At 41.3% G+C, this 24,982-nt stretch overlaps 1 protein-coding gene across 3 annotated transcripts in view; it reads left to right on the forward strand.

Annotated features, from left to right (window-relative positions):
• Window positions 1-24,982, forward strand: part of TMEM248 (transmembrane protein 248) — a 46,204-nt gene that overhangs the window by 15,814 nt on the left and 5,408 nt on the right. For all 3 annotated transcript variants that reach the window (XM_017338226.4, XM_089321529.1, XM_070064759.2), the window contains exons 2-5: window positions 7,789-7,965; window positions 11,068-11,353; window positions 13,005-13,155; window positions 24,588-24,771. In XM_017338226.4, the coding sequence (XP_017193715.1) occupies window positions 7,807-7,965; window positions 11,068-11,353; window positions 13,005-13,155; window positions 24,588-24,771 (780 nt within the window). In that variant the 5' untranslated portion in view covers window positions 7,789-7,806. The remainder of the gene's footprint in view (window positions 1-7,788; window positions 7,966-11,067; window positions 11,354-13,004; window positions 13,156-24,587; window positions 24,772-24,982) is intronic.

Below are 24,982 nucleotides of genomic sequence, written 5' to 3' on the forward strand. Positions count from 1 at the left end.
TTAAAAAAAACATTGATAAGTAGCTAAGATTAACCCACCAAAATATAAAATCAAACAAAAACTTGGCATACCTAGATGGTTTTCTGGCCATGGTCTATCAGACTCCCAAGAAATAGATAAGCGTATCTTATTTACGTTGTTCTGGAAAGTGGAGACAAGTGAACACAAAATTTATGATACTAGGTAATGTGGGGGGCGGAGCCAAGATGGCGGAATAGTGAGGGCATGCACCGATAGTCCGGGAAAATTTAGTTTAATAAAAGTGGAGTTACGGTAGCCTCAGAAAAAGGATCAGGAAAAAAATTGCAGAGGAAACTCTTCCGGATCTAGTGGCTTTGACTCAGAGGACCTACTGGGAGAGCAAGGTCGCCCACTGCTTGGAAGCCGAGCTGTGGGAGCCGCAGGGTCTGCACGCCAGTGCAGGAAGGGGAGTGGATGTGACACAGACGACCAGCAGGGAGAGCAGGGACTCCCAGGGCTCTGAGTCTACACATTGGCGCTGGAAGGGGAGGTGAGCTCAGTAACCGGAGACATTGGCAGGGAAACGGCAGACAGAATTTTAGAGGGAAGCGGGTTTTGAGGCGGGAAAGTTCACCAGACTGACTACAGGAGAGAGGAAAAAAAAAAAGGTGTAGGGGGGTACTGGTACAGACAAGTTTCTCTCTCCGCCAACCTTGCAAGAGTTTGCAAGAGACAAAGAGCAGGTCCCACTCGGGATATACATAACAAAAGGGGAGAGCTAAGGAACTGAGGCTTAACAATTCAGTAGCCTAGGCAACCCAGTGGGAGTCCACAGGAGAAACTGAGCCGGCACAGACTCTTTGGGTAGAAGCCAGAGATCAGAAGCTAAATACCATCAGTTCTGCTCAGCCATGCGGTATTACTTACCTCATGAATAAAAAAATAAAATAAAATAAAATAAAATAAAATAAAGAGAGAGAGAGAGAGACAGATATTTACCATGCATAAACTGAGGGTGTCACCTTTGCACACCCATAACCCGGAAGAACCAAGCAGAGCTCTCAGGCCACACCCATCTCAAGCCTCCAAGGCTCCTCCAACAGCAGGCAGTCCACTTAACACAGACATAGTATAAAAAAAAAAAAAAAAACCTCACAGTGAGGGAAGAAGAATTAACAATGCCAAGCAACAAACACAAAAATCGAGGGAACAAGATCAACGATGACACTATGACGCCTCCAAGGAAACAAAACACCCCAAGCCAAGATTATGAAGATGATGAGATAGAAGAAATGCAAGATACGGATTTCAAAAAATTTATGATAAGAACATTTAGAAGTTTTCAAAAGCAAATCCTTGAACTACAGAAATCCTTATTGGACAGGATTGAAAATCTCTCTCGTGAAAATGAAATTTTAAGGAAGAATCAAAATGAAACGCACAAACTAGTAGAACAGGAAAGTGTGATAGTGAAGAGAAATCAAAATGAAATGAAGAGCTCAATAGATCAAATGACAAACACATTAGAAAGTGTAAAAAACAGAGTCAGTGAAACAGAAGAGAGAATATCGGACTTAGAAGACAGAGCACAGGAAAACATGCAGTCAAACCAAAGAAAAGAAGAGGAAATTAGAAATCTAAAAAATATTGTTGGGAATCTACAGGATAGTATTACAAAAACCAACATTCGAGTTCATGGAGTTCCTGAAGGCATGGAGAGAGAGAAAGCATTAGAAGGCCTTTTTAGTGAGATACTAGCAGAGAACTTTCCCAGTTTGGAGAAGGTCAGAGACATCCTAGTACAGGAAGCTTATAGAACCCCCAATACACATGACCAAAAGAGATCCTCACCACAACACATTGTAATTAAACTCACCACAGTGAAACATAAAGAAAAGATCCTACAATGTGCAAGAGAGAAACGTCAGATTACTCTCAGAGGATCTCCAATCAGCCTCACAGCAGACTTCTCATCAGAAACACTACAGGCTAGGATGGAATGGCGAGACATAGCACAGGTGCTAAGAGAGAAAAATTGCCAGCCCAGAATATTATATCCTGCTAAGCTCTCATTTGTGAATGAAGGTGAAATAAAGACCTTTCATAGCAAACAGAAATTGAAAGACTTTGCTGCCACTCGTCCGGCCCTGCAAAAGATACTTAAAGATGTGCTACACTCAGAAACACAGAAACACGGCCATCAATATGAAAGAAGGTAGAGGAAGAAAACCGACCATTACAAGAGCATGGGAAGCTCAAAGCATATACTAGAAAATATCTCCGGGAAAATGCAGGGCAAAGTCACTATGTATCAATAGTCACATTAAATGTTAATAGACTTAAGTCTCCAGTTAAAAGACACCGAATGGCTGATTGGCTTAAGGAACAAAACCCAACTATTTGTTGCCTACAAGAAACACATCTCTCTAACAAAGATGCATGCAGACTGAAAGTGAAAGGTTGGAAAAAGATATTGCATGCCAAGAGAAACCAAAAAAAAGCAGGTGTAGCCGTATTAATGTCAGACAAAATAAACTTTAATACAAAAACTGTTAAGAGAGACAAAGAGGGGCACTATAAAATGATTAAGGGTTCAATTCAACATGAAGATGTAACTATTATAAATGTATATGCACCTAATTACAGGGCACCGGTCTATTTAAAAGATATGTTAAGGGAATTAAAGGGAGAGTTAGATTCCAATACAATATTACTGGGGGACTTCAATACTCCACTCTCAGGAATAGACAGATCACCCGGACAGAAGATCAACAAGGAAACAGCAGGTTTAATCGACACTATTGCCCAAATGGATCTAACAGAAATCTACAGAACTTTCAATCCTACATCTAAAGACTTTACATTCTTCTCAGCAGTGCATGGAACCTTCTCTAGGATTGACCACATACTAGGTCATAAAGCAAGGGAAATGCAAATCAAAACCACAATGAGGTTTCACCTCACCCTGGTTAGAATGGCTCACATACAGAAATCTACCAATAACACATGCTGGCGAGGATGTGGGGAAAAAGGGACACTAACCCACTGTTGGTGGGAATGCAAACTGGTCAAGCCACTATGGAAGTCAGTCTGGAGATTCCTCAGAAACCTGAAGACAACCCTACCATTTGACCCAGCCAGCCCACTCCTTGGAATTTACCCAAAGGAACTTAAATTGGCTAACAAAAAAGTGGTCTGCACCCTAATGTTTATTGCAGCACAATTTACAATAGCCAAGACCTGGAACCAACCTAAATGCCCATCAACGGTAGACTGGATAAAGAAATTATGGGATATTTACTCTTTAGAATACTATACCGCAGTAAAAAACAATGAAATCCAGTCATTTGCAACAAAATGGAGGAATCTGGAACACATCATGCTGAGTGAAATAAGCCAGTCCCAAAGGGACAAATACCATATGTTCTCCCTGATCGGTGACAACTGACTGAACACCAAAAAGGAAACCTGTTGAAGTGAAATGGACACTATGAGAAACGGTGACTTGATCAGCATAGCCCTGACTGTTAATGAACAACTTAATACATTATCCCTCTTAGTATTTTTTTTGTCTGTTCTACTTAATACTACTGGTTTAATTCTGTAATTAATACACAGTTATTCTTAAGTGTTGAAATTTAACTGAAATGTGATCCCTGTTAAACATAAGAGTGGGAATAAGAGAGGGAAGAGATGTATGATTTGGGACATGCTCAAGCTGACTTGCCCCAAATGGTAGAATTAGAAACATACCAGGGGATTCCAATTCAATCCCATCAAGGTGGCATGTACCAATGCCATCTCACTAGTCCCAGTGATAAATTTCAGTTCACAATTGATCATAATGAAAGGACTAAGAGTCAAAGGGATCACATAAATAAGTCTAGTGCCTGCTAATACTAACTGACAGAATAAATAAAGGGGAGAGCGATCCAACATGGGAAGCGAGATACACAGCAGACTCATAGAATGGCAGATGTCCTAAACAGCACTCTGGCCTCAGAATCAGCCCTAAAGGCATTCGGATCTGGCTGAAAAGCCCATGAGAGTATTTCAGGCACAGAAAGCCAAGACACTCTGGCAAAAAAACCAACCAACCAAACAAACAAAAAAAACCTAAATGAAAGATCTCTGTGAGTGAGATCCCAGTGGAAGAACAGGTCTTCAAAGAAGGAGGTACCTTTCTCTGAAGGGAGGAGAGAACTTCCACTTTGACTATGACCTTGTCTAAATAAGATAAGAGTTGGTGAACTCAAAAGGCTTCCATAGCCTTGGAAACTCATGACTGGAGCAAAGGGAGATTACTGATGCCATAAACAGGAGTGTCAATTTGTAAAGTCAACAACAGGAGTCACTGTGCACTTACTCCTCATGTAGGATCTCTGTCCTTAATGTGCTGTACATTGAGATTTAATGCTATAACGAGTACTCAAACAGTATATTTCCTCTTCTTTTCTTTGGTTTTTCTGTATGTTTTCCTGTGCTCTGTCTTCTAAGTCCGATATTCTCTCTTCTGCTTTACTGACTCTGTTTTTAAGGCTCTCTAATGTGTTTGTCATTTGATCTATTGAGCTCTTCATTTCATTTTGATTTCTCTTCACTATCACACTTTCCTGTTCTACTACTAGTTTGTGCATTTCATTTTGATTCTTCCTTAAAATTTCATTTTCACGAGAGAGATTTTCAATCCTGTCCAATAAGGATTTCTGTAGTTCAAGGATTTGCTTTTGAAAACTTCTAAATGTTCTTATCATAAATTTTTTGAAATCCGTATCTTGCTTTTCTTCTATCTCATCATCTTCATAATCTTGGCTTGGGGTGTTTTGTTTATTTGGAGGCATCGTAGTGTCATCGTTGATCTTGTTCCCTCGATTTTTGTGTTTGTTGCTTGGCATCGTTAATTCTTCTTTCGTCACTGTGTGTTTTTTGTTTTTAATTTTTTTAATTTTATACTATGTCTGTGTTAAGTGGACTGCCTGCTGTTGGAGGAGCCTTGGAGGCTTGAGATGGGTGTGGCCTGAGAGCTCTGCTTGGTTCTTCCAGTTTATGGGTGTGCAAATGTGACACCCTCAGGTTATGCGTGGTAAATGTCTCTCTTTTTATTTATTTATTTTATTTTTTCAGGAGGTAAGTAGTACCGCACCGGATGGCTGTGCAGAATTGATGGTATTTAGCTTCCGATCTCTGGCTTCTACCCAAAGAGTCTGTGCAGGCTCTGTTTCTCCTCTGGACTCCCACTGGGTTGCCTAGGCTACTGAATTGTAGTGACTCAGTTCCTTAGCTCTCCCCTGTTGTTATGTAAATCCAGAGAGGGGGCCTGCTCTTTGTCTCTTGCAAACTTTTGCAAGCCTTGCAGCCTTGCAACCTTTGCAAGGTTGGCAGAGAGAGAAACCCCCCACCCTTTTTCCTTCTCTCCTGTAGTCAGTCTGGTGCACTTTCCCGCTCCCCTCTAGATTCTGACTGCCGTTTCCCCGCCAATGTCTCCGGTTACTAAGCTCACCTCCCCTTCCAATGCCGATGTGTGGACTCGGAGCCCTGGGCGTCCCAACTCTCCCCGCTGTTGTCTGTGTGACATCCACTCCCCTTCCTGCACTGGCGCGCAGACCCTGCCTAGTTTGTTTTAGGGTATCACCTGTTGCTTTGACTATTGGGACAGGGAGCAAGCCCATTCATTGCTGGGGAAAGGATGAACTGGTGCAGCCTTCTTAGATGATTGTGTGACAATACCATGACAAGTTGAAGATGTGTTCTGCTCTGTGGCTGTCCTCGAGCCACTCTTGTACCTATTGTTGTTCCCTTTGTGGGTGAAACAGTGGAAAGACCTTTTCTCAAGTAAGTCAACTGTAGGACACACTGAAGATATACAGCCCTTAAATTCAGTGTTAGATAAACATCGTTCAACAGATAACTCAGAAACAGAAGGTTCAATGAAAATAGTATGATAGAGTATATCATTTTCCCCAGCTTTTCAAATACAATATGAGTAATTATCTGTTTTTGCACACTCACACAGTAGAAGTACACAGCACATGCTGGATAATAGTACTTGCCAGTTCAAGGTCAGGATTTGTCTCTGGAGAGAGAAGAGATTATTTTGCATCTCAAGGCTGTTAAGAGTACATTGCCTGATTTACTGCAAGTGGTGGTTGTTCATAGGGACTACAGATACATTTCTTTGTCTCTCAAATTTAAAAGCTGGTGCAGACTTTTAAAAAAGTGCTTTTTGTTAATGTCATCTGTTCATAGTTAGAAGTGCTTGTTGTCCCCGGGGCCATGTCTGTAGCAGTGAAGAAGATGACAAGATCTTTTCTCATGGAGTGCACAACTGAGGAATGACAATTGACAAGTGGAAAAAATGATTGTACTCTTGACTGACACTAAACACTACAAACGAAATAAAGCTGAGTGCTGAGACCAGGAGTGGAGAGGGTTCAGGGAAGGGCTCCTGTAAGGACCTGACTGTTTACTATGAGGAGCAGTTTAAGAAGAGCAAGCAGGTGGGAATTTGGGGGCAAAGCAACCCAGGCAGAGATAAAAGCTTTCAGAAGGTTATGCTTAAAAATTGCAGTAGGATATGTAGGAATAAAATACTTAGGAACAGCTTAACAAAAGAAGTGGAAACTTACACTATAGTCAGAAAACATTTTTGAAATATGTTAAAGAAAACCTAAATAAATGGTTTGTAGACTACAGAACACTATTGGTAAGAGGCAGCATTTCCGAAATTGACCCAGTGATAGAATTCACTCTTTTTTCGTTACATTAAATTAGCTTGTTGCCACTTTAGAAAGCTATGAACTGGTTGGGCCCAGTCCTTATTGCTTCTGAGCTAACTTCCTGGCAGACACTGATGAGCTGATCCTATAAAACAGCAAGGCACACAGTGTGGCCCACGCACAGTAAAGGAGGAGGGGAAGTTGGTGGCAGTGTTGTTGGAGAGGTTGGCAGGGTTTCTGGATCATGAAACCATGCGCTGTGCTGGGGAACTGCCATATTGGCATGTATTTGTGTCATATCACTGATGGACCTAAACATTATCTTAATTAACACAGAAGTAGCAGTGCTTGTCATGGAATGTTTAGAAGATTCAAACTAGATTCAATCTATATTTTTCAAGATTGTACCACTTGAGGTAATGACAGTTAACATTTAATTTTTTCTTCTAGTCTTGAATGAGTTTACTTACAAATTTTTTTTTGAGATAGCATTTTTATTTTACTGTATAGTCAAAGGCTTAATGGCTCTGCTAAATAAAGAGTTCAACAGATAAAAAGTGCAACTGTCTAATCCAGTAGGAAAATCAGCAAGGCTGTAAACAATAATCATATGAAAAGATGTTGAATCTCACTCATATAAAATAAATTTTAAAATCAGGCATTTCTCAGATTTCATAATAAAACTTTTTTTTTTTAAAGATTTATTTATTTCTATGAAAGAGTTACACAGAGAGAGAAGGAGAGGCAGAGAGAGAGAGAGGTCTTCCATCCGCTGGTTCACTTCCCTAGGTGACCACAATGGCCAGAGCTGTGCTGATACAAAGCCAGGAGCCAGGAGCTCCTTCCAGGTTGCTCATGCGGGTGCAGGGGCCCAAGGAGTTGGGCCATCTTCTACTGCTTTCCTAGGCCATAGCAGAGAGCTGGATTGAAGTGGAGCAGCTGGGTCTCGAACCAGCGCCCATATGGGATGCCGGCAGTGCAGGTGGTGGCTTTACCCACCGTGCTGCCCCTGAACTTAAACTGCCCAATACTCCTAAGGGAAACAAAAGTGAGATTCATGGCTTTTCTTTTGGCAAGCCAATCCACACATCTTCTGATTAATTTCTTTCAGGTGGAACTGATCAGAATAATGTTCAACATCAACCCCTTGGAGAACCTGAAGCTGTACATCAGCAGCCGGCCCCCCCTGGTGGTCTTTATGATCAGTGTCAGCGCCATGGCAATAGCTTTCCTGACCTTGGGCTACTTCTTCAAAATCAAGGAGATTAAATCACCAGAAATGGCAGAGGTACAGTCTATTCTGACTTCTCTCAGGCTGACTTGACCTTGTAGAATGGGGAAACGCCTGTGGGCTCACCAGACATCTTTCCTTGGTTGTTTCTTTTGTCTCCTAGTGACAAAGGTCAGTATTTATTAGAAATTTTCTGTTTCCCATCTCCCTGTGACTAGTTTTGTTGATGAGAAACTTAGTTACTGTTTGATTTAAATACTAGTGCCAGTTTCAGTTAGCTTGTTTCAGCAGTGAAACATGCATTTATGTATATTATATATAAATAACTTATGTCATTGTTTTTATTCTGATTTTTAGTTCAGCTGAATATCATTTTTCAAAAGATTTGTTTGAAAGGCATAGGATTAAGGAGTGTCAGAGAGAGAGAGAGAGAGAGATTCAGTCTTGTATCTACAGATTCACTCCCCAAATGGCCACAACAGCCCAAGCTGGGCTAGGCTGAAGCCAGGAGCCAGAACCTCCATCCAGGTCTCCCACTTGGGTGACAAGGGCCCAAGTCTTTGGGGCCATCTTCTGCTATCTTCACAGGCGCATTAGCAGGAAGCTGGATGGGAAGCAGAGCTGCTGGGACGTGAACCAGCGCTATGATTTGGGATGCTGGTGTTGCAACGAGCAGCTTACCCTGTTGTACCACAATGCCAGTATATTTGAAGAGCATATTTGGAGACTATATTTTAAAAGTGATTTGTGTCAAGAAGTTAGAAAACATGCATCTATTCATATGAATTAGTTCACTCCAACTTTAGGAAACTTGATTTTTTTTTTTTTCAAAAGGATTTATTTATTTGAAAGGCAGAGAGACAGAGGGAGGGAGAAACAGAGAAAGATCCATCTTCCTTCTGCTGATTCACTGTGCTGGTCCAGTTCAAGGCCAGGAGTCCCATAACTCAATCTGAGTCCTGACATCGGTGGCAGGGGCCTATTACTTTTGCATCCATCCAGTGCTTTCTCAGTTGCATTAGTGGGGAACTTGAACAGAAGCCCAGTAGTTGGGACTTGAACTCCAGTATAGGGTGTTGGTATCTGCTGGTATTGCACATGGGAGATTAACCTACTACTCTACAATGCTGGTCATTGAACATTGATATTTTAAAGCTATATATCATAGTTTTATCAGCTTTACTTATGATTTAAAAAAGTATTCATTTGTTTGAGAGACAAAGGGAGAGAGGGACAGACAGACTCATTCAGTGGTTCACTTTCCAGATGCTCACAATAGTCAGGACTGGGTTGGGTTGAAGCCAGGAGTTGGGAGCTCAGTCCAGGTCTCCCCCTGTGGGGACAGGAACCCAATCACTTGAGCCATCACTGCTGTTTTCCAGGGTCTGCATTAGCAGGAAGTTGGAGTCAGGAGCTAGAGCTGGGTATATATCCAGATATTCTGATATGAGGTGCAGGTGTCTTAATCAGCATCTTTACTGCTAGGCCAAAGGCCAACCTCTGCTAATGGCTTTTTACATCATTTAATTTTTTTTTTTTTAAATTTAAGAGGCAGAAAGAGGGAGAGAAAAAGAGAAATACAGAGCACTCCCATCTGCTAGTTTATTTCTCAGATGTCCATAACATTGAGGAAGCTGATGCTCAATCCAGGTCTCTCAAATGGGGCCCAGAAACCCAACTGTTGGGTAATTACTGCTGCCTCCTAGGATCTGCATTAGGAGGAAGTTGGACTCTGGGTCAGGAATTGAACCCAGCTGCTTGCGGTGTGGGATGTGGGCATCCTAGTGACTTAACCACTTGGGCAGATACCTGTTGCTTTCCCCCTTTTTAAAAATCATTTAAAAAATTATTTGAGGGGTAGAGAGACTGACACAATAATGACTGTTTCTTCTTTACTGGTCAGGAAGGGATCCTAAAGAAATTCAAATACAGGTATCTTTTTAACAGGAGAACTTCATTATCTATAATCATGCCATCTAGATTGTAGGGGATAGGCAAATGGATACATCCAGTTGCAATCCTACTAAAAATGTCATATGCGAGGATATTTCAGAAAGGTTATGGAAAAGGAAATTAAAGATTATTTTGGTGCACAATTTTTAGAAGAGTTTTTTCCATAATAATTTTCCACACGTTTTTTTGAACTGCTCTTGTTACTACTTATCATGATGTTAAAAAAGTAGAACATTTGACATCTTGGGGCTAGCCCAAATTGTGTTTTAAAATTAATCCTAGTGTTAGAGTAATGAGAAAGTGTAATTTGATTTGTCTTCACATTTGGCAACTTTTTATAAACCAATGTTGCTTGGTGGAGAGAAGTTGTAGTTAACAGCCTACTTCATCTTTGGATTTCTGCTAAAATTAACATAGACCCTGGTGTGTCATTCACAATGTTGGTATCTATGAACCATGACAGTAATAGCTGTATGTGTGTTTTTAAAAATAAATGTATTAATTTTATTTATTTGAAAGACAATTTCAATTTCTGGGTCATTCTCCAAATGCCTATGACAGTGGAGGCTGGGCTAGGCCAAAACTGGGTGCTGGAAACTCCATATACATCTTTCATGTGGGTGACAGGAACCCAAGTACTTGAGCCATCATATGCTGCTTCCTAGGGTGTGCATTAGCAGGGAGCTTAATTGACAGTGGGGCTAGGATTGGGACCCAGACACTCGAATATGGGTTACAGGCATCCCAAGCGGTGTCTTAACTGCTGTGCCAAACACTTGCCCTGGCAGCCTCATTTGAAAAAAAAAACAAAAAAAAACAAAAAACAACAACAACAACGAACTATAGTTATAATTTAGATTAATGTTTTTAATGTTTTGTTCAAGCTTTTTTAAAAAAATTATTTATTTGAAAGGTAGAGAGAGATAAACACATTTTCTTGAGTGAATTTGTTTAACCTCACAGCTTCTAATATCTTGTGCCAATGTAGAGTTCCTATTTTGCATTATGAGTATGAAAATGATTAAGAAACTCATGGTCTTCTGCCAGTACAAGAGGATGATGGCTGTCTTGCACTGTCATTGGTAATGCTGGACTCTGATTGTGGTTTTTATTGTGATGTGATGCCATCCCCAGGGCCGTGTCTGTGGTCCTGCGGCAGGAGACTCTGGTAGCTCATGTTTGTGTCTCTATTTCCTTCCGCTGAAGGACTGGAATACCTTTCTGCTGCGCTTTAATGATTTGGATTTCTGTGTGTCGGAGAATGAAACACTGAAGCATCCTACAAATGACACCACTACTCCAGAAAGCACAATGACCAGTGGGCAGGCCAGGGTATCTACCCAGTCCCCCCAGGCCCTGGAGGATTCAGGTCCAGTTAACATCTCAGTTGCAATCACTCTAACCCTGGACCCTCTGAAACCCTTTGGAGGGTACTCGCGCAACGTCACCCATCTGTATTCAACCATTTTGGGGCATCAAATTGGACTTTCAGGTATGAGATCGTTGGTGCCTTTCTTTTCAGACTTCTAGGAGGACAACTGTTAGAGTATTCTCTGTGTATGCTTTTACTTAACAGATTATTTCTTATTTCACACATATGTCTCTTTTTGTTGTGTTTGACCCATGTAAAGTCAAGAAGGAACCATTTCTAATACAGCTTCACTTATAAAGGACTCGGAATTTATTAGTCTCTTTGTAAAAGCCCATCAGGATGAGAAACTGACAAACTGTACCCTTTTCTGGCCTTGGCATTCACACACATATAATTTTTGTTTGGGCTTCTCCCATTGGAATTTTCAGTGCTTACTATACATGTGACATCACTGTTAGTCTACTTCTTGTCGAATGCCTACCATTAGCTCAGCTCTGGACTGGCTGCCAGGAAGAACTAGAAAAGCCCAGAGTTTGGTCTCTTCTCCTTGGACGATGGGATTATAGAAGAGACGAAGGAGTTAACATTTCTCAAACACTTCCGAGTGTAGTTCCTCACAAAAAACGAAGTGCTGTGTAACTGCTTGTTAAATCATTTTAAAAATAAACACGTGTAAAACATGGAGCCCAGCCCTTTGACCACTCCCAAACCTGTGAGTCTCTAAGTGACACAGGAGAGGGACGGGGAAGCAGTGGGACCTGGAATGATGAGCAAAGATGGCCCATGGCAGCCCTGGGCCTTGGATGAATGACCTTTGGTTCTTCAGTTTCCAAAAGCCATTTTAAGAAGTCCTTAAAGGGATTTTTGTTTAGAAGTGACTGTTCCCGTAACAGCTCTCTCCTAGTCGGGGTCCAGGTGACTTCTGGGTTTTGCATATAGCAGGTAGACCTTTTTCTTCTGCTGTGATTTTAGAACACTTAGGTTTTCATTTAGGCTTCATCACTATCCAGGTCCACGACCTTTCTTTTTCTTTTTTTAAGATTTATTTATTTTATTTGAAAGAGTTACACAGAGAGAGGAGAGGCAGAGAGAGGTCTTCCGTCCGATGGTTCACTCCCCCTGATGGCCGCAACGGCTGGAGCTGTGCTGATCCAAAGCCAGGAGCCAGGAGCCTCTTCCAGTCTCCCATGCGGGTGCAGGGTCCCAAGGACTTGGTCCATCTTCTACTGATTTCCCAGGCCAAAGCAGAGAACTGGATCGGCAGAGGAGTAGCTGGGACTAGAACCAGCGCCCATGTGGGATGCTGGCACTTCAGGCCAGGGCATTAACCCACTGCGCCACAGTGCCGGCCCCCAAGACCTTTCTTATTAAGACTCTCAGATCCTCTAATGCTCAGTTTGTTCCTCTCTAAAAGGGCAACGGTAATGCTTTTTCAGTTATATTTATTTCTTGGTAAATTTTAAGTGAATACATGTGAAAGCTGGTTGAAAATGGTTGGGAGTGCTGTATAATGCTGAAACAGTGGCCGTCATTCACCCAGCCCAAGCTTTGCAGTTCAATGCTGCCTATGCCCTTGCTTGGACTCTCCAGGTGCCGCTGAAAAGTGGTCCCTCTCCATTTGCCACTTGCTGGCTATGCTGGTTGAGCAGATGTCATAGTTGTGATCAGGTCTGTTGTTCGGGTGATAGGTGATTCCTATTTGAATCCCAGAGAATAATAAACAGATGAATCCTTACCTTTGCTAACCAAAACACTGATTTCTCTTTCCCAGGCAGGGAAGCGCATGAGGAGATAAACATCACCTTTACCCTGCCTACAGCTTGGAGCTCAGATGACTGTGCTCTTCATGGTCACTGTGAGCAAGTGGTGTTCATGGCCTGCATGACGCTCACGGCCACTCCTGGAGTGTTCCCCGTCACTGTGTAAGTGTTCCCTGCACCGGGTGGATGGGCTGTGAGTATTACTTGGGCTGCCCAGCAGTGAATGATCAGGATGACTCGCATTGTGTGATTTTGTAGAATTACCATTGCCTGAGCTTGGCCAAAAGGTGGTTTAAGTTTCATTTGAAATTCTGAAGGTAGAACTTCTGCATACAAATACCAGAAAGTTCATGCTTCTGCAGGGCAGGAGAAGTGCCTGGTTGCACTGGATATCTTTAGGCTGCCTTTCCTATGGGTAGAGAAGAGGCACATCTCAGGAAACAGAAATAAGAGCTGACCCGATGGCCAGAGCAATTTGTAGTTACAGCTCCCTAAAGTGTTGTCAAGAACATGTTAGTTCTTAAGTCAAGAGTATAAGTAGAACTTTATTTTCCACCTAACAAGTTAACTGTTTCTGAAACTTTTTTTTTTTAACATTTATTTAATGAATATAGATTTCCAAAGTACAGCTTATGGACTACATTGGTTTCCCCCCCACCCCCTGATGACTTCCCTCCCACCTGCAACCCTCCCCTTTCCCGCTCTCCCCTTCCATTCATATCAAGATTCATTTTCAATTTTCTATATATACAGAAGATCCGTTTAATATACATTAAGTAAAGATGTCAACAGTTTGCACCCACATAGAAACACAAAGTGAAAAATACTGTTTGAGTACTCGTTATAGCATTAAATCTCAATGTACAGCACATTAAGGACAGAGATCCTACATGAGGAGTAAGTGCACAGTGACTCCTGTTGTTGACTTTACAAATTGACACTCCTGTTTATGGCATCAGTAATCTCCCTTTGCTCCAGTCATGAGATTCCAAGGCTATGGAAGCCTTTTGAGTTCACCAACTCTTATCTTATTTAGACAAGGTCATAGTCAAAGTGGAAGTTCTCTCCTCCCTTCAGAGAAAGGTACAAGGCTGCAAGGCTAGAAGAATTCCCAAGAGACAAAGAGCAGGCCTGCTCTCTGGATTTACATATCAATGGGGGAGAGCTAAGGAACTGAGTCACTACAATTCAGTAGCCTAGGCAACCCAGTGGGAGTCCAGAGGAGCCAAAGACTGGAAGCTAAATACCATCAATTCTGCACAGCCATGCCCTGCGGTGTTACTTACCCCCTGAATAAATAAAATAAATAAATAAATAAAAAGAGAGAGATTTACCACGCATAACCTGAGGGTGTCACCTTTGCACACCCTTAACCTGGAAGAACCAGGCAGAGCTCTCAGGCCGCACCCATCTCAAGCCTCCAAGGCTCCTCCAACAGCAGGCAGTCCACTTAACACGGACACAGTATAAAAAAAAAAAAAACAAAGAAAAAAAAAAAACGCAGTGACGCAAGAAGAATTAACTATGCCGAGTAACAAACACAGAAATAGAGGGAGCAAGATCAACGATGACACTATGATGGCTCCAAATAAGCAAAACACCCCAAGCCAAGAGTATGAAGATGATGAGATAGAAGAAATGCAAGATACGGATTTCAAAAAATTTATGATAAGAACATTTAGAAGTTTTCAAAAGCAAATCCTTGAACTACAGAAATCCTTAATGGACAAGATTGAAAATCTCTCTCGTGAAAACGAAATTTTAAGGAAGAGTCAAAATGAAACTCAGAAACTAGTAGAACAGGAAAGTGTGATAGTGAAGAGAAATCAAAATGAAATGAAGAGCTCAATAGATCAAATGACAAACACATTAGAAAGCCTTAAAAACAGAATGGGTGAAGCAGAAGAGAGAATATCGGACTTAGAAGATAGAGCACAGGAAAACATACAGTCAAACCAAAGAAAAGAAGAGGAAATTAGAAACCTAAAAAATATTGTTGGGAATCTACAGGATACTATTAAAAAAACCAACATTCGAGTTCTAGGAGTTCCTGAAGGCATGGAGAGAGAGAAAGGATTGGAAGGCCTTTTTAGTGAGATACTAGCAGAGAACTTTCCAGGTTTGGAGAAGGACAGAGATATCCTAGTACAGGAAGCTCATAGAACCCCCAATATTTTTAGATTTCTAATTTCCTCTTCTTTTCTTTGGTTTGACTGCATGTTTTCCTGTGCTCTGTCTTCTAAGTCCGATATTCTCTCTTCTGTTTCACTGACTCTGTTTTTTACACTTTCTAATGTGTTTGTCATTTGATCTATTGAGCTCTTCATTTCATTTTGATTTCTCTTCACTATCACACTTTCCTGTTCTACTACTAGTTTGTGCATTTCATTTTGATTCTTCATTAAAATTTCATTTTCACGAGAGAGATTTTCAATCCTGTCCAATAAGGATTTCTGTAGTTCAAGGATTTGCTTTTGAAAACTTCTAAATGTTCTTATCATAAATTTTTTGAAATCCGTATCTTGCTTTTCTTCTATCTCATCATCTTCATAATCTTGGCTTGGGTGTTTTGTTTACTTAGAGGTGTCATAGTGTCATCATTGATCTTGTTCCCTTGATTTCTGTGTTTGTTGCTTGGCATTGTTAATTCTTCCTCTCTCACTGGGAGGTTTTTTTTTTTTTTCTCTTTTTTTTTTAACTTTTATTTAATGAATATAAATTTCCAAAGTACGACTTATGGATTACAATGGCTTCCCCCCCCATACCGTCCCTCCCACCCACAACCCTCCCCTTTCCCACTCCCTCTCCCCTTCCATTCACATCAAGATTCATTTTCGATTATCTTAATATACAGAAGATCAGCTTAGTATACTTTAAGTAAGGATTTCAACAGTTTGCTCCCATGCAGAAACATAAAGTGAAAAATAATAGATGATTTTTTTTTAAATGATGATGAAATCAGAGCAGACCTATTCTCATGTTTAATCCCAGTGACAGTCAAGTTGGGAATTGATAATTTCTTTTTTTTTTTTTTTTTCTTTTTTACAGAGGATCAGTTTAGTATGCATTAAGTAAAGATTTCAACAGTTTGCACCCCCATAGAAACACAAAGTGAAATATATTGTTTGAGTACTCGTTACAGCATTAAATCTCAATGCACAGCACATTAAGGACAGAGATCCTACATGAGGAGTAAGTGCACAGTGACTCCTGTTGTTGACTTTACCAATTGACACTCCTGTCTATGGCATCAGTAATCTCCCTATGCTCCAGTCATGAGATTCCAAGGCTATGGAAGCCCCTTGAGTTCTCCGACTCTTATCTTGTTTAGACAAGGTCATAGTCAAAGTGGAGGTTCTCTCCTCCCTTCAGAGAAAGGCACCTCCTTCTTTGATGACCTGTTCTTTCCACTGGGATCTCACTCACAGAGATCTTTTGCCAGAGTGTCTTGGCTTTCCATGCCTGAAATACTCTCATGGGCTTTTCAGCCAGATCCGAATGCCTTTAGGGCTGATTCTGAGGCCAGAGTGCTATTTAGGACATCTGCCATTCTATGAGTCTGCTGAGTATCTCGCTTCCCATGTTGGATCGCTCTCCCCTTTATTTATTTTATCGGTTAGTGTTAGCAGGTACTAGACTTGTTTATGTGCTCCCTTTGACTCTTAGTCCTTTCATTTTGATCAATTGTGAACTGAAATTGATCACTGGGACTAGTGAGATGGCATTGGTACATGCCACCTTGATGGGATTGAATTGGAATCCCCTGGTACGTTTCTAATTCTACCATTTGGGGCAAGACAGCTTGAGCATGTCCCAAATTGTACATCCCTTCTCTCTCTTATTCCCACTCTTATGTTTAACAGGGATCACATTTCAGTTAAATTTCAACACTTAAGAATAACTGTGTATTCATTACAGAATTAAACCAGTCATATTAAGTAGAACAGATAAAAAAACTACTAGGAGGGATAATGTATTAAGTTGTTCATTAACAGTCAGGGCTATGCTGTTCAAGTCACCGTTTCTCATAGTGTCCATTTCACTTCAACAGGTTTCCTTTTTGGTGTTCAGTCAGTTGTCACCGATCAGGGAGAACATATGGTATTTGTCCCTTTGGGACTGGCTTATTTCACTCAGCATGATGTGTTCCAGATTCCTCCATTTTGTTGCAAATGACTGGATTTCATTGTTTCTTACTGCGGTATAGTATTCTAAAGAGTACATATCCCATAATTTCTTTATCCAGTCTACCGTTGATGGGCATTTAGGTTGGTTCCAGTTCTTAGCTATTGTGAATTGAGCTGCAATAAACATTAGGGTGCAGACCGCTTTTTTGTTTGCCAATTTAAATTCCTTTGGGTAAATTCCAAGGAGTGGGATGGCTGGGTCGGACGGTAGGGTTATCTTCAGGTTTCTGAGGAATCTCCAGACTGACTTCCATAGTGGCTTGACCAGTTTGCATTCCCACCAACAGTGGGTTAGTGTCCCTTTTTCCCCACATCCTCGCCAGCATGTGTTGTTGGTAGATTTCTGCATGTGAGCCATTCTAACCGGGGTGAGGTGAAACCTCATTGTGGTTTTGATTTGTATTTCCCTGATTGCTAGTGATCTTGAACATTTTTTCATGTGCCTGTTGGCCATTTGGATTTCCTCTTTTGAAAAATGTCTATTAAGGTCCTTGGCCCATCTCTTAAGTGGGTTGTTGGTTTTGTTGTTGTGGAGTTTCTTGATCTCTTTGTAGATTCTGGTTATTAACCCTTTATCTGTTGCATAGTTTGCAAATATTTTTTCCCATTCTCTTGGTTGTCTCTTCACTCTCCTGACTGTTTCTTTTGCAGTACAGAAACTTCTCAATTTGATGCAATCCCTATAGTTGATTTTGGCTTTGACTGCCTGTGCCTCCTGGGTCTTTCCAGAAACTCTTTGCCTGTGCCAATATCTTGAAGGGTTTCTCCAATGTTCTCTAATAACTTGATGGTGTCAGGTTGTAGATTTAGGTCTTTAATCCATGTTGAGTGGATTTTTGGTGTAAGGTGCAAGGTAGGGGTCTTGCTTCATGCTTCTGCATGTGGAAATCCAGTTTTCCCAGCGCCATTTATTGAATAAACTGTCCTTGCTCCAGGAATTGGTTTTAGATCCTTGATCAAATATAAGTTGGCTGTAGATGTTTGGGTTGATTTCTGGTGTTTCAATTCTGTTCCATTGGTCTATCCATCTGTTTCTGTACCAGTACCATGCTGTTTTGATTACTACTGCCCTGTAGTATGTCCTGAAATCTGGTATTGTGATGCCTCTGGCTTTGTTTTTGTTGTACAAGATTGCTTTAGCTATTCGAGGTCTCTTGTGCCGCCATATGAATTTCAGCACCATTTTTTCCAGATCTGAGAAGAATGTCTTTGGTATCTTGATTGGTATTGTATTGAATCTATGAATTGCTTTTGGGAGAATGGACATTTTGATGATGTTGATTCTTCCAATCCATGAGCATGGAAGATTTTTCCATTTTTTGGTATCCTCTTCTATTTCTTTCTTTAAGATTTTGTAATTCTCATCGTAGAGATCTTTAACGTCCTTGGTTAAGTTTATTCCAAGGTATTTGATTGTTTTTGTAGCTATTGTGAGGGGGATTGATCTTAGAAGTTCTTCCTCAGTCATGGCATTGCCTGTGTATACAAAGGCTGTTGATTTTTGTGCATTGATTTTATACCCTGTTACTTTGCCAAACTCTTCTATGAGTTCCAATAGTCTCTTAGTAGAGTTCTTTGGATCCTCTAAGTAAAGAATCCCATCGTCTGCAAAGAGGGATAGTTTGAGTTCTTCCTTCCCAATTTGTATCCCTTTAATTTCTTTTTCTTGCCTAATAGCTCTGGCTAGAACCTCCAGAACTATATTGAATAGCAGTGGTGAGAGTGGACATCCCTGTCTGGTACCAGATCTCAGTGGAAATGCTTCCAACTTTTCCCCATTCAATAGGATGTTGGCTGTGGGTTTTTCATAGATTGCTTTGATTGTATTGAGGAATGTTCCTTCCAAACCCAGTTTGCTTAGAGTTTTCATCATGAACGGGTGTTGTATTTTATCAAATGCTTTCTTGGCATCTATTGAGATAATCATATGGTTTTTGTTCTGCAGTCTGTTAATGTGGTGTATCACATTGATTGTCTTGCACACATTAAACCATCCCTGCATACCAGGGATAAATCCCACTTGGTCTGGGTGGATGATCTTTCTGATGTGTTGTTGCATTCTATTGGCGAGAATTTTATTAAGGATTTTTACATCTATGTTCATCAGGGATATTGGTCTGTAATTCCCTTTCAGTGCTGCATCTTTTTCCGGCTTAGGAATTAAGGTGATGCTGGCTATATAGAAAGAATTTGGGAGGATTCCCTCTTCTTCGATTGTTCTGAATAGTTTGAGAAGAATTGGAGTTAATTCTTCTTTAAATGTCTGGTAGAATTCAGCAGTGAATCCATGTGGTCCTGGGCTTTTCTTTGTTGGGAGGGCCTTTATTAGTGTTTCAATTTCTGTCTCATTTATGGGTCTGTTTAGGTTTTCTGTGTCTTCCTGGTTCAATTTAGGCAGTTTGCATGTGTCCAGGAATCTATCCATTTCTGATAGGTTTCCCTGTTTGCTGGCATACAAGTCCTTGTAGTAATTTCTGATGATTCTTTTTATTTCTGTGGTGTCTGTTGTTACATTTCCTTTTTCATCTCTGATTTTATTGATTTGGGTCTTTTCTCTTCTTTTTTTAGTTAGTTGGGCCAATGGGGTGTCAATTTTGTTTATTTTTTCAAAAAACCAGCTCCTCGTTTGGCTGATTTTTTGGAATGTTTTTCTTGATTCAATCCTGTTGATTTCTTCTCTGATTTTAATTATTTCTCTTCTCCTACTAGATTTGGGTCTGGTTTGCTGTAGGTATTCTAGATCCGTGAGGTGAATTGAAAGCTCATCTATTTGGTGCCTTTCCAATTTCTTGATGTAGGCACCTATTGATATAAACTTTCCTCTTAACACTGCTTTTGCTGCGTCCCATAAGTTTTGGTATGTTGTGTTGTTATCCTCATTTACTTCCAGAAAGTTTTTAATTTCTCTTTTGATTTCTTCTATGACCCATTGTTCATTCAGGAGCATGTTGTTCAATCTCAATGTGTTTGCGTATGCTCTAGGGATTCCTGAGTTGCTAATTTCCAACTTCATTCCTTTATGGTCTGAGAAGCTGCATGGTATGATTCTAATTCTTTTGAATTTGCTGAGACTTGCTTTATGGCCTAGTATGTGGTCAGTCCTAGAGAAGGTTCCATGTACTGCTGAGAAGAATGTAAAATCTTTAGCTGTAGGATTGAAAGTTCTGTATATATCTGTTAGATCCATTTGGGCTATAGTGTCGTTTAAATCTACTGTCTCCTTGTTGATCTTCTGTCCGGATGATCTGTCTATTTCTGAGAGTGGAGTATTGAAGTCCCCCAGTACTATTGTATTGGAATCTAAGTCTCCCTTTAAGTCCGTTAATAAATCTTTTAGATAAACTGGTGCCCTGTAGTTAGGTGCATATACATTGATAATTGTTATATCTTCTTGTTGTATTGATCCCTTAATCATGATATAGTGTCCCTCTTTGTCTCTCTTAACAGTTTTTGTGGTAAAGTTTATGTTTTCCGATATTAAGATGGCTACGCCCGCTCTTTTTTCATTTCTGTTGGCATGGTATATCTTTTTCCAGCCTTTCACTTTCAATCTGTATGGATCTTTGTTGGAAAGATGTGTTTCTTGTGAGCAGCAAATAGATGGGTTTTGTTCCTTAACCCAATCAGCCAATCGGTGTCTTTTAACTGGACAATTCAGGCCATTCACGTTCAATGTGACTAATGAAAAGAGGTAACTTTGCCCTGCCATTTGCCAAAGATAAGTTCTAATATATGCTTTGAATTCTCTGTGATCTTTTGCTGTGAGGTTTCCTTCCTTGGTTTCCTTCCTTTACCTTCTTTCATATTGATGGCTGTGTTTCTGTGTTTCTGTGTGTAACACATCTTTAAGCATGTTTTGCATGGCTGGACGAGTGGCAACAAATTCTTTCAATCTGTTTGCTATGAAAAGTCTTTATTTCACCTTCATTCACAAATGATAGCTTTGCAGGATATAATATTCTGGGCTGGCAGTTGTTCTCTCTTAGTACCTGGGCTATATCTCGCCATTCCCTCCTAGCTTGTAGGGTTTCTGATGAGAAGTCAGCTGTGAGTCTGATTGGAGATCCTCTGAGAGTAATCTGATGTTTCTCTCTTGCACATTTTAGGATCTTTTCTTTATGTTTCACTGTGGAGAGTTTAATTACAACGTGTCGTGGTGAGGATCTCTCTTGGTCGTGTTTATTAGGGGTTCTGTGAGCTTCCTGTACTAGGATTTCTCTGTCCTTCTCCAAACATGGGAAATTTTCTGCTAATATCTCACTACAAAGGCCTTCTAATCCTTTCTCTCCATGCCTTCAGGAACTCCTAGAACCCGAATGTTGGGTTTTTTAATAGTATCCTGAAGATTCCCAAAAATATGTTTTAGATTTCTAATTTCCTCTTCTTTTCTTTGGTCTGACTGTATCCTTTCCTGTTCTCTGTCTTCTAAGTCCGATATTCTGTCTTCTGCTTCACCCATTCTGTTTGTAAGGCTCTCTATTGTGTTTTTCATTTGATCTATTGAATTCTTCACTTCAGTCACTATCACAGTTTCCTGTTGTACTAGTTGTTTCGTTTCATTTTGATTCCTCCTTAATATTTCATTTTCACGAGAGAGATTTTCTATCTTGTCCATTAAGGATTTCTGTAGTTCAAGAATTTTTTTTGAGAACTTCTTAATGTTCTTATCAATTTTTTGAGATCTGCTTCTTGCATTTCTTCTATGTCATCATCTTCATAATCTTGAATTGGGGTGTCTTTTTCATTTGAGGGCGTCATGGTGACTTCCTTGTTTTTATTACCTCGGTTTTTGCGTTTGTTATTTGGCATATTGGAGATATTTGGTTTCTTCACTGTGGTGCTTTTTCTTGTTATACTATGACTCTAGATTAAGTGGACTATCTGTTTTTGATGGAGCCTTAGGGCTTGAGATGGGTGTGGCCTGAGAGCTCTGTTTGGTGTGCCAAAGGTGACACTCCCAGGTTAGGCGTGGTAAACCTCTCTCTCTCTCTCTCTTTTTTTTTTTTTTTTGATTCAAAAGGGAAGTAATTCTGCACAGCTGAACGAAGTTGGAGGTAGTTAGCAGGGAAATGATATACCCACAGGAGCCAGAGATCAGAAGCTCTTTCCCAAGAACCACACAGGGAATCTGTTCGGCCCTCAGAGTGGGCTCAAATTCTCCTTCAGTCTCCCACTGGGTTGCCAAAGTTACGGAATTGTAGCGTCTCTGGAGAGTGCTCACGTGAATTCCGTGAGTTCTCTCCCCCACCGTCTCTTTTTTCACAGTCTCTGTTCAGTAGCACCACAAATTTACTAGGTCCTAATCTCCTGTTAATTCACCCCGCCCAGAGTCAGGTTTTTCTGCTAGGCTCAGGGCCTGTGCAGACCTGAGGTCGCTCTGCTTATGACGTATGTCCAAGATGGCGCCTGCTCTTTGTCTTGCTCGCCCTTGAGAGGTGAGCGGAGAGAGAGAAACCCGTGTCCGTACCAGTCACCTTTTTTTTTTTCTCTCTCTCTCTCTTCCAGTCAGCCTGGTGAACTCCCCCCCCCCCCCCGGGGGTCGTTCCCTCTAGTCTCCTCTCTCCGCTTGCCTGCCGGTGTCTCGGGCTATTGAGGTTCGGCTCACCTCGCGTTCCAGCGCTGGTGTGTTGAGTCTGCCGCTGGTGTCCCGAACTGTGGGCTCCCACGCTCTCCACGCAGGTCTGCTGTGAATCACGCGTTCCGGAAGAGTTTCTTCTGCTGTTTCCTCCCCTACTCTTCCTTGAACCTGCAGTATCTCCACTTTTATTAAACTATCTCTCCTCGGACTATCAGTGTGCTCCCTTCCTATTCCGCCATCTTGCCTCCTCCCTCTGAAGAGGTTTTTTATTTTTTTTAAACTATGTCTGTGTTAAGTGGACTGCCTGCTGTTGGAGGAGCTTTGGAGGCTTGAGATGGGTGTGGCCTGAGAGCTCTGCCTTGTTCTTCTGGGTTACAGGTGTGCAAAGGTGACACCCTCAGGTTATGCATGGTAAATCTCTATTTATTTATTCATTTATTTTATTTTTTATTCAGGTGGTAAGTAATACTGCACAGCTGAGCAGAATTGATGGTATTTAGCTTCTGATCTCTGGCTTCTACCCAAAGAGTCTGTGCTGGCTCAATTTCTCCTGGGGACTCCCACTGGGTTGCCTAGGCTACTGAATTGTTAAGCCTCAGTTCCTTAGCTCTCTCCTTTTGTTATGTATATCCCAAGTGGGGTCTGCTCTTTGTCTCTTGCTAGCCTTTGTAAGGTTGGCGGAGAAACTTGTCTGTAACAGTACCCCCCCCACCCTTTTTTTTTCCTTCTTCTCTCCTGTAGTCAGTCTGGTGAACTTTCCCGCCTCAAAGCCCGCTTCCCTCTAGATTCTGTCCGCCGTTTCCCTGCCAGTGTCTCCCGTTACTGAGCTTATCTCCCTTTCCATCGCCGATGTGTGGACTCAGATCCCTTGGCGTCCCTGCTCTCCCTGCCGGTGTCTGTGTCACTTCCACTCCTCTTCCTGCACGGCGCGCAGACCCTGCGGCTCCCGAAGCTCGGCTTCTGTGCGGTGGACGACCTTGCTCTCCCAGTAGGTCCTCTGAGTCACAGCCACTAGATCCGGAAGAGTTTCCTCTGCAATTTTTTTCCTGATCCTTTTTCTGAGGCTACCGTAACTCCACTTTTATTAAACTAAATTTTCCCGGACTATCGGTGCGCGCCCTCACTATTCCGCCATCTTGGCTCCGCCCCTGTTTCTGAAACTTTAGCTTTAATTTTTTTTCGTTGAACAGTAGTCAGTATTATTGTTTTGCCCCTAAGGATTTATTTACTTTTTCTGTAAATGAAATAATGACCTATAGATAAGCAAAATACTCAAAGTTCAGCGTATTTAAAAGAATTCAATGCTTAATCCTTTGTAAGTAAGACTTAGTTATTCTGAGGTAAGACTTATTCTGAGGTTTATCTGCATTAGACATTTGCAAGTTTGTAGAGCAAGGTCAGGTAAGTTAGCCATGACTTGGTGTTCTGATAGCTGATGCAGAAGTTTGTATAGGAAGCTTCCAGTTGTAATGAAGAATTCACATCATTGGAGAAAATAGACTTCAATGGAGTAGGGCTCTCTTGGGCTGTGTCACATGTGAGAAGACTGTGGTTTGCATGGAAGATGCGGAATCCCAACACCCAACTCCTAAAGGTCAGATGCCTGTTTTTTTCCTGGTCTGTGTTTACCTCAGAAACAGAGAGAGACCCTACAAATGCAAATGGAATGGTGAAACAAGGTATTATCAGAAACACGTATGTGTTAGTTTCTGCTTTGCACACATGGTGCTCTGTTCAAGTGTTGTGCCCGCTGCTGGGGGGCGGGGGAGGAGAAACATGTGAGTGTCTCAGGCCACCAAGCATCTGTTTTCCCCTCTCTGCCCCCACAGGCAGCCACCACACTGTGTTCCTGACACTTACAGCAATGCCACGCTCTGGTACAAGATTTTCACGACTGCCAGAGATGCCAACACTAAATACGCTCAAGATTACAATCCTTTCTGGTGTTACAAGGGGGCCATTGGAAAAGTCTATCATGCTTTAAATCCGAAGCTTACAGTTATGGTTCCAGACGTAAGTGAGAAAAATCTGTGGCTGGCTGTTCTGGAACCGCTGGCCCAGGCTCTGTTTAGTTCTTGGATTAACTTAGTCTCTGCCACTCTAGACTTTCAGCTGGGTTGGGAACCTAGGCAGAGAGGGTAGACATGGGGAAACAGGTCACCCTTTGGGTTAAGAAACATCTTGTTCTTTCTTCTATTTTCTGCTGTGTTCAGCAGTAGTTACT

The sequence above is a fragment of the Oryctolagus cuniculus genome, chromosome 19 (assembly GCF_051225735.1).
Source record: "Oryctolagus cuniculus isolate XC-2025 breed Fujian yellow rabbit chromosome 19, ASM5122573v1, whole genome shotgun sequence".
Classification (NCBI taxonomy): Eukaryota; Metazoa; Chordata; class Mammalia; order Lagomorpha; family Leporidae; genus Oryctolagus; species Oryctolagus cuniculus.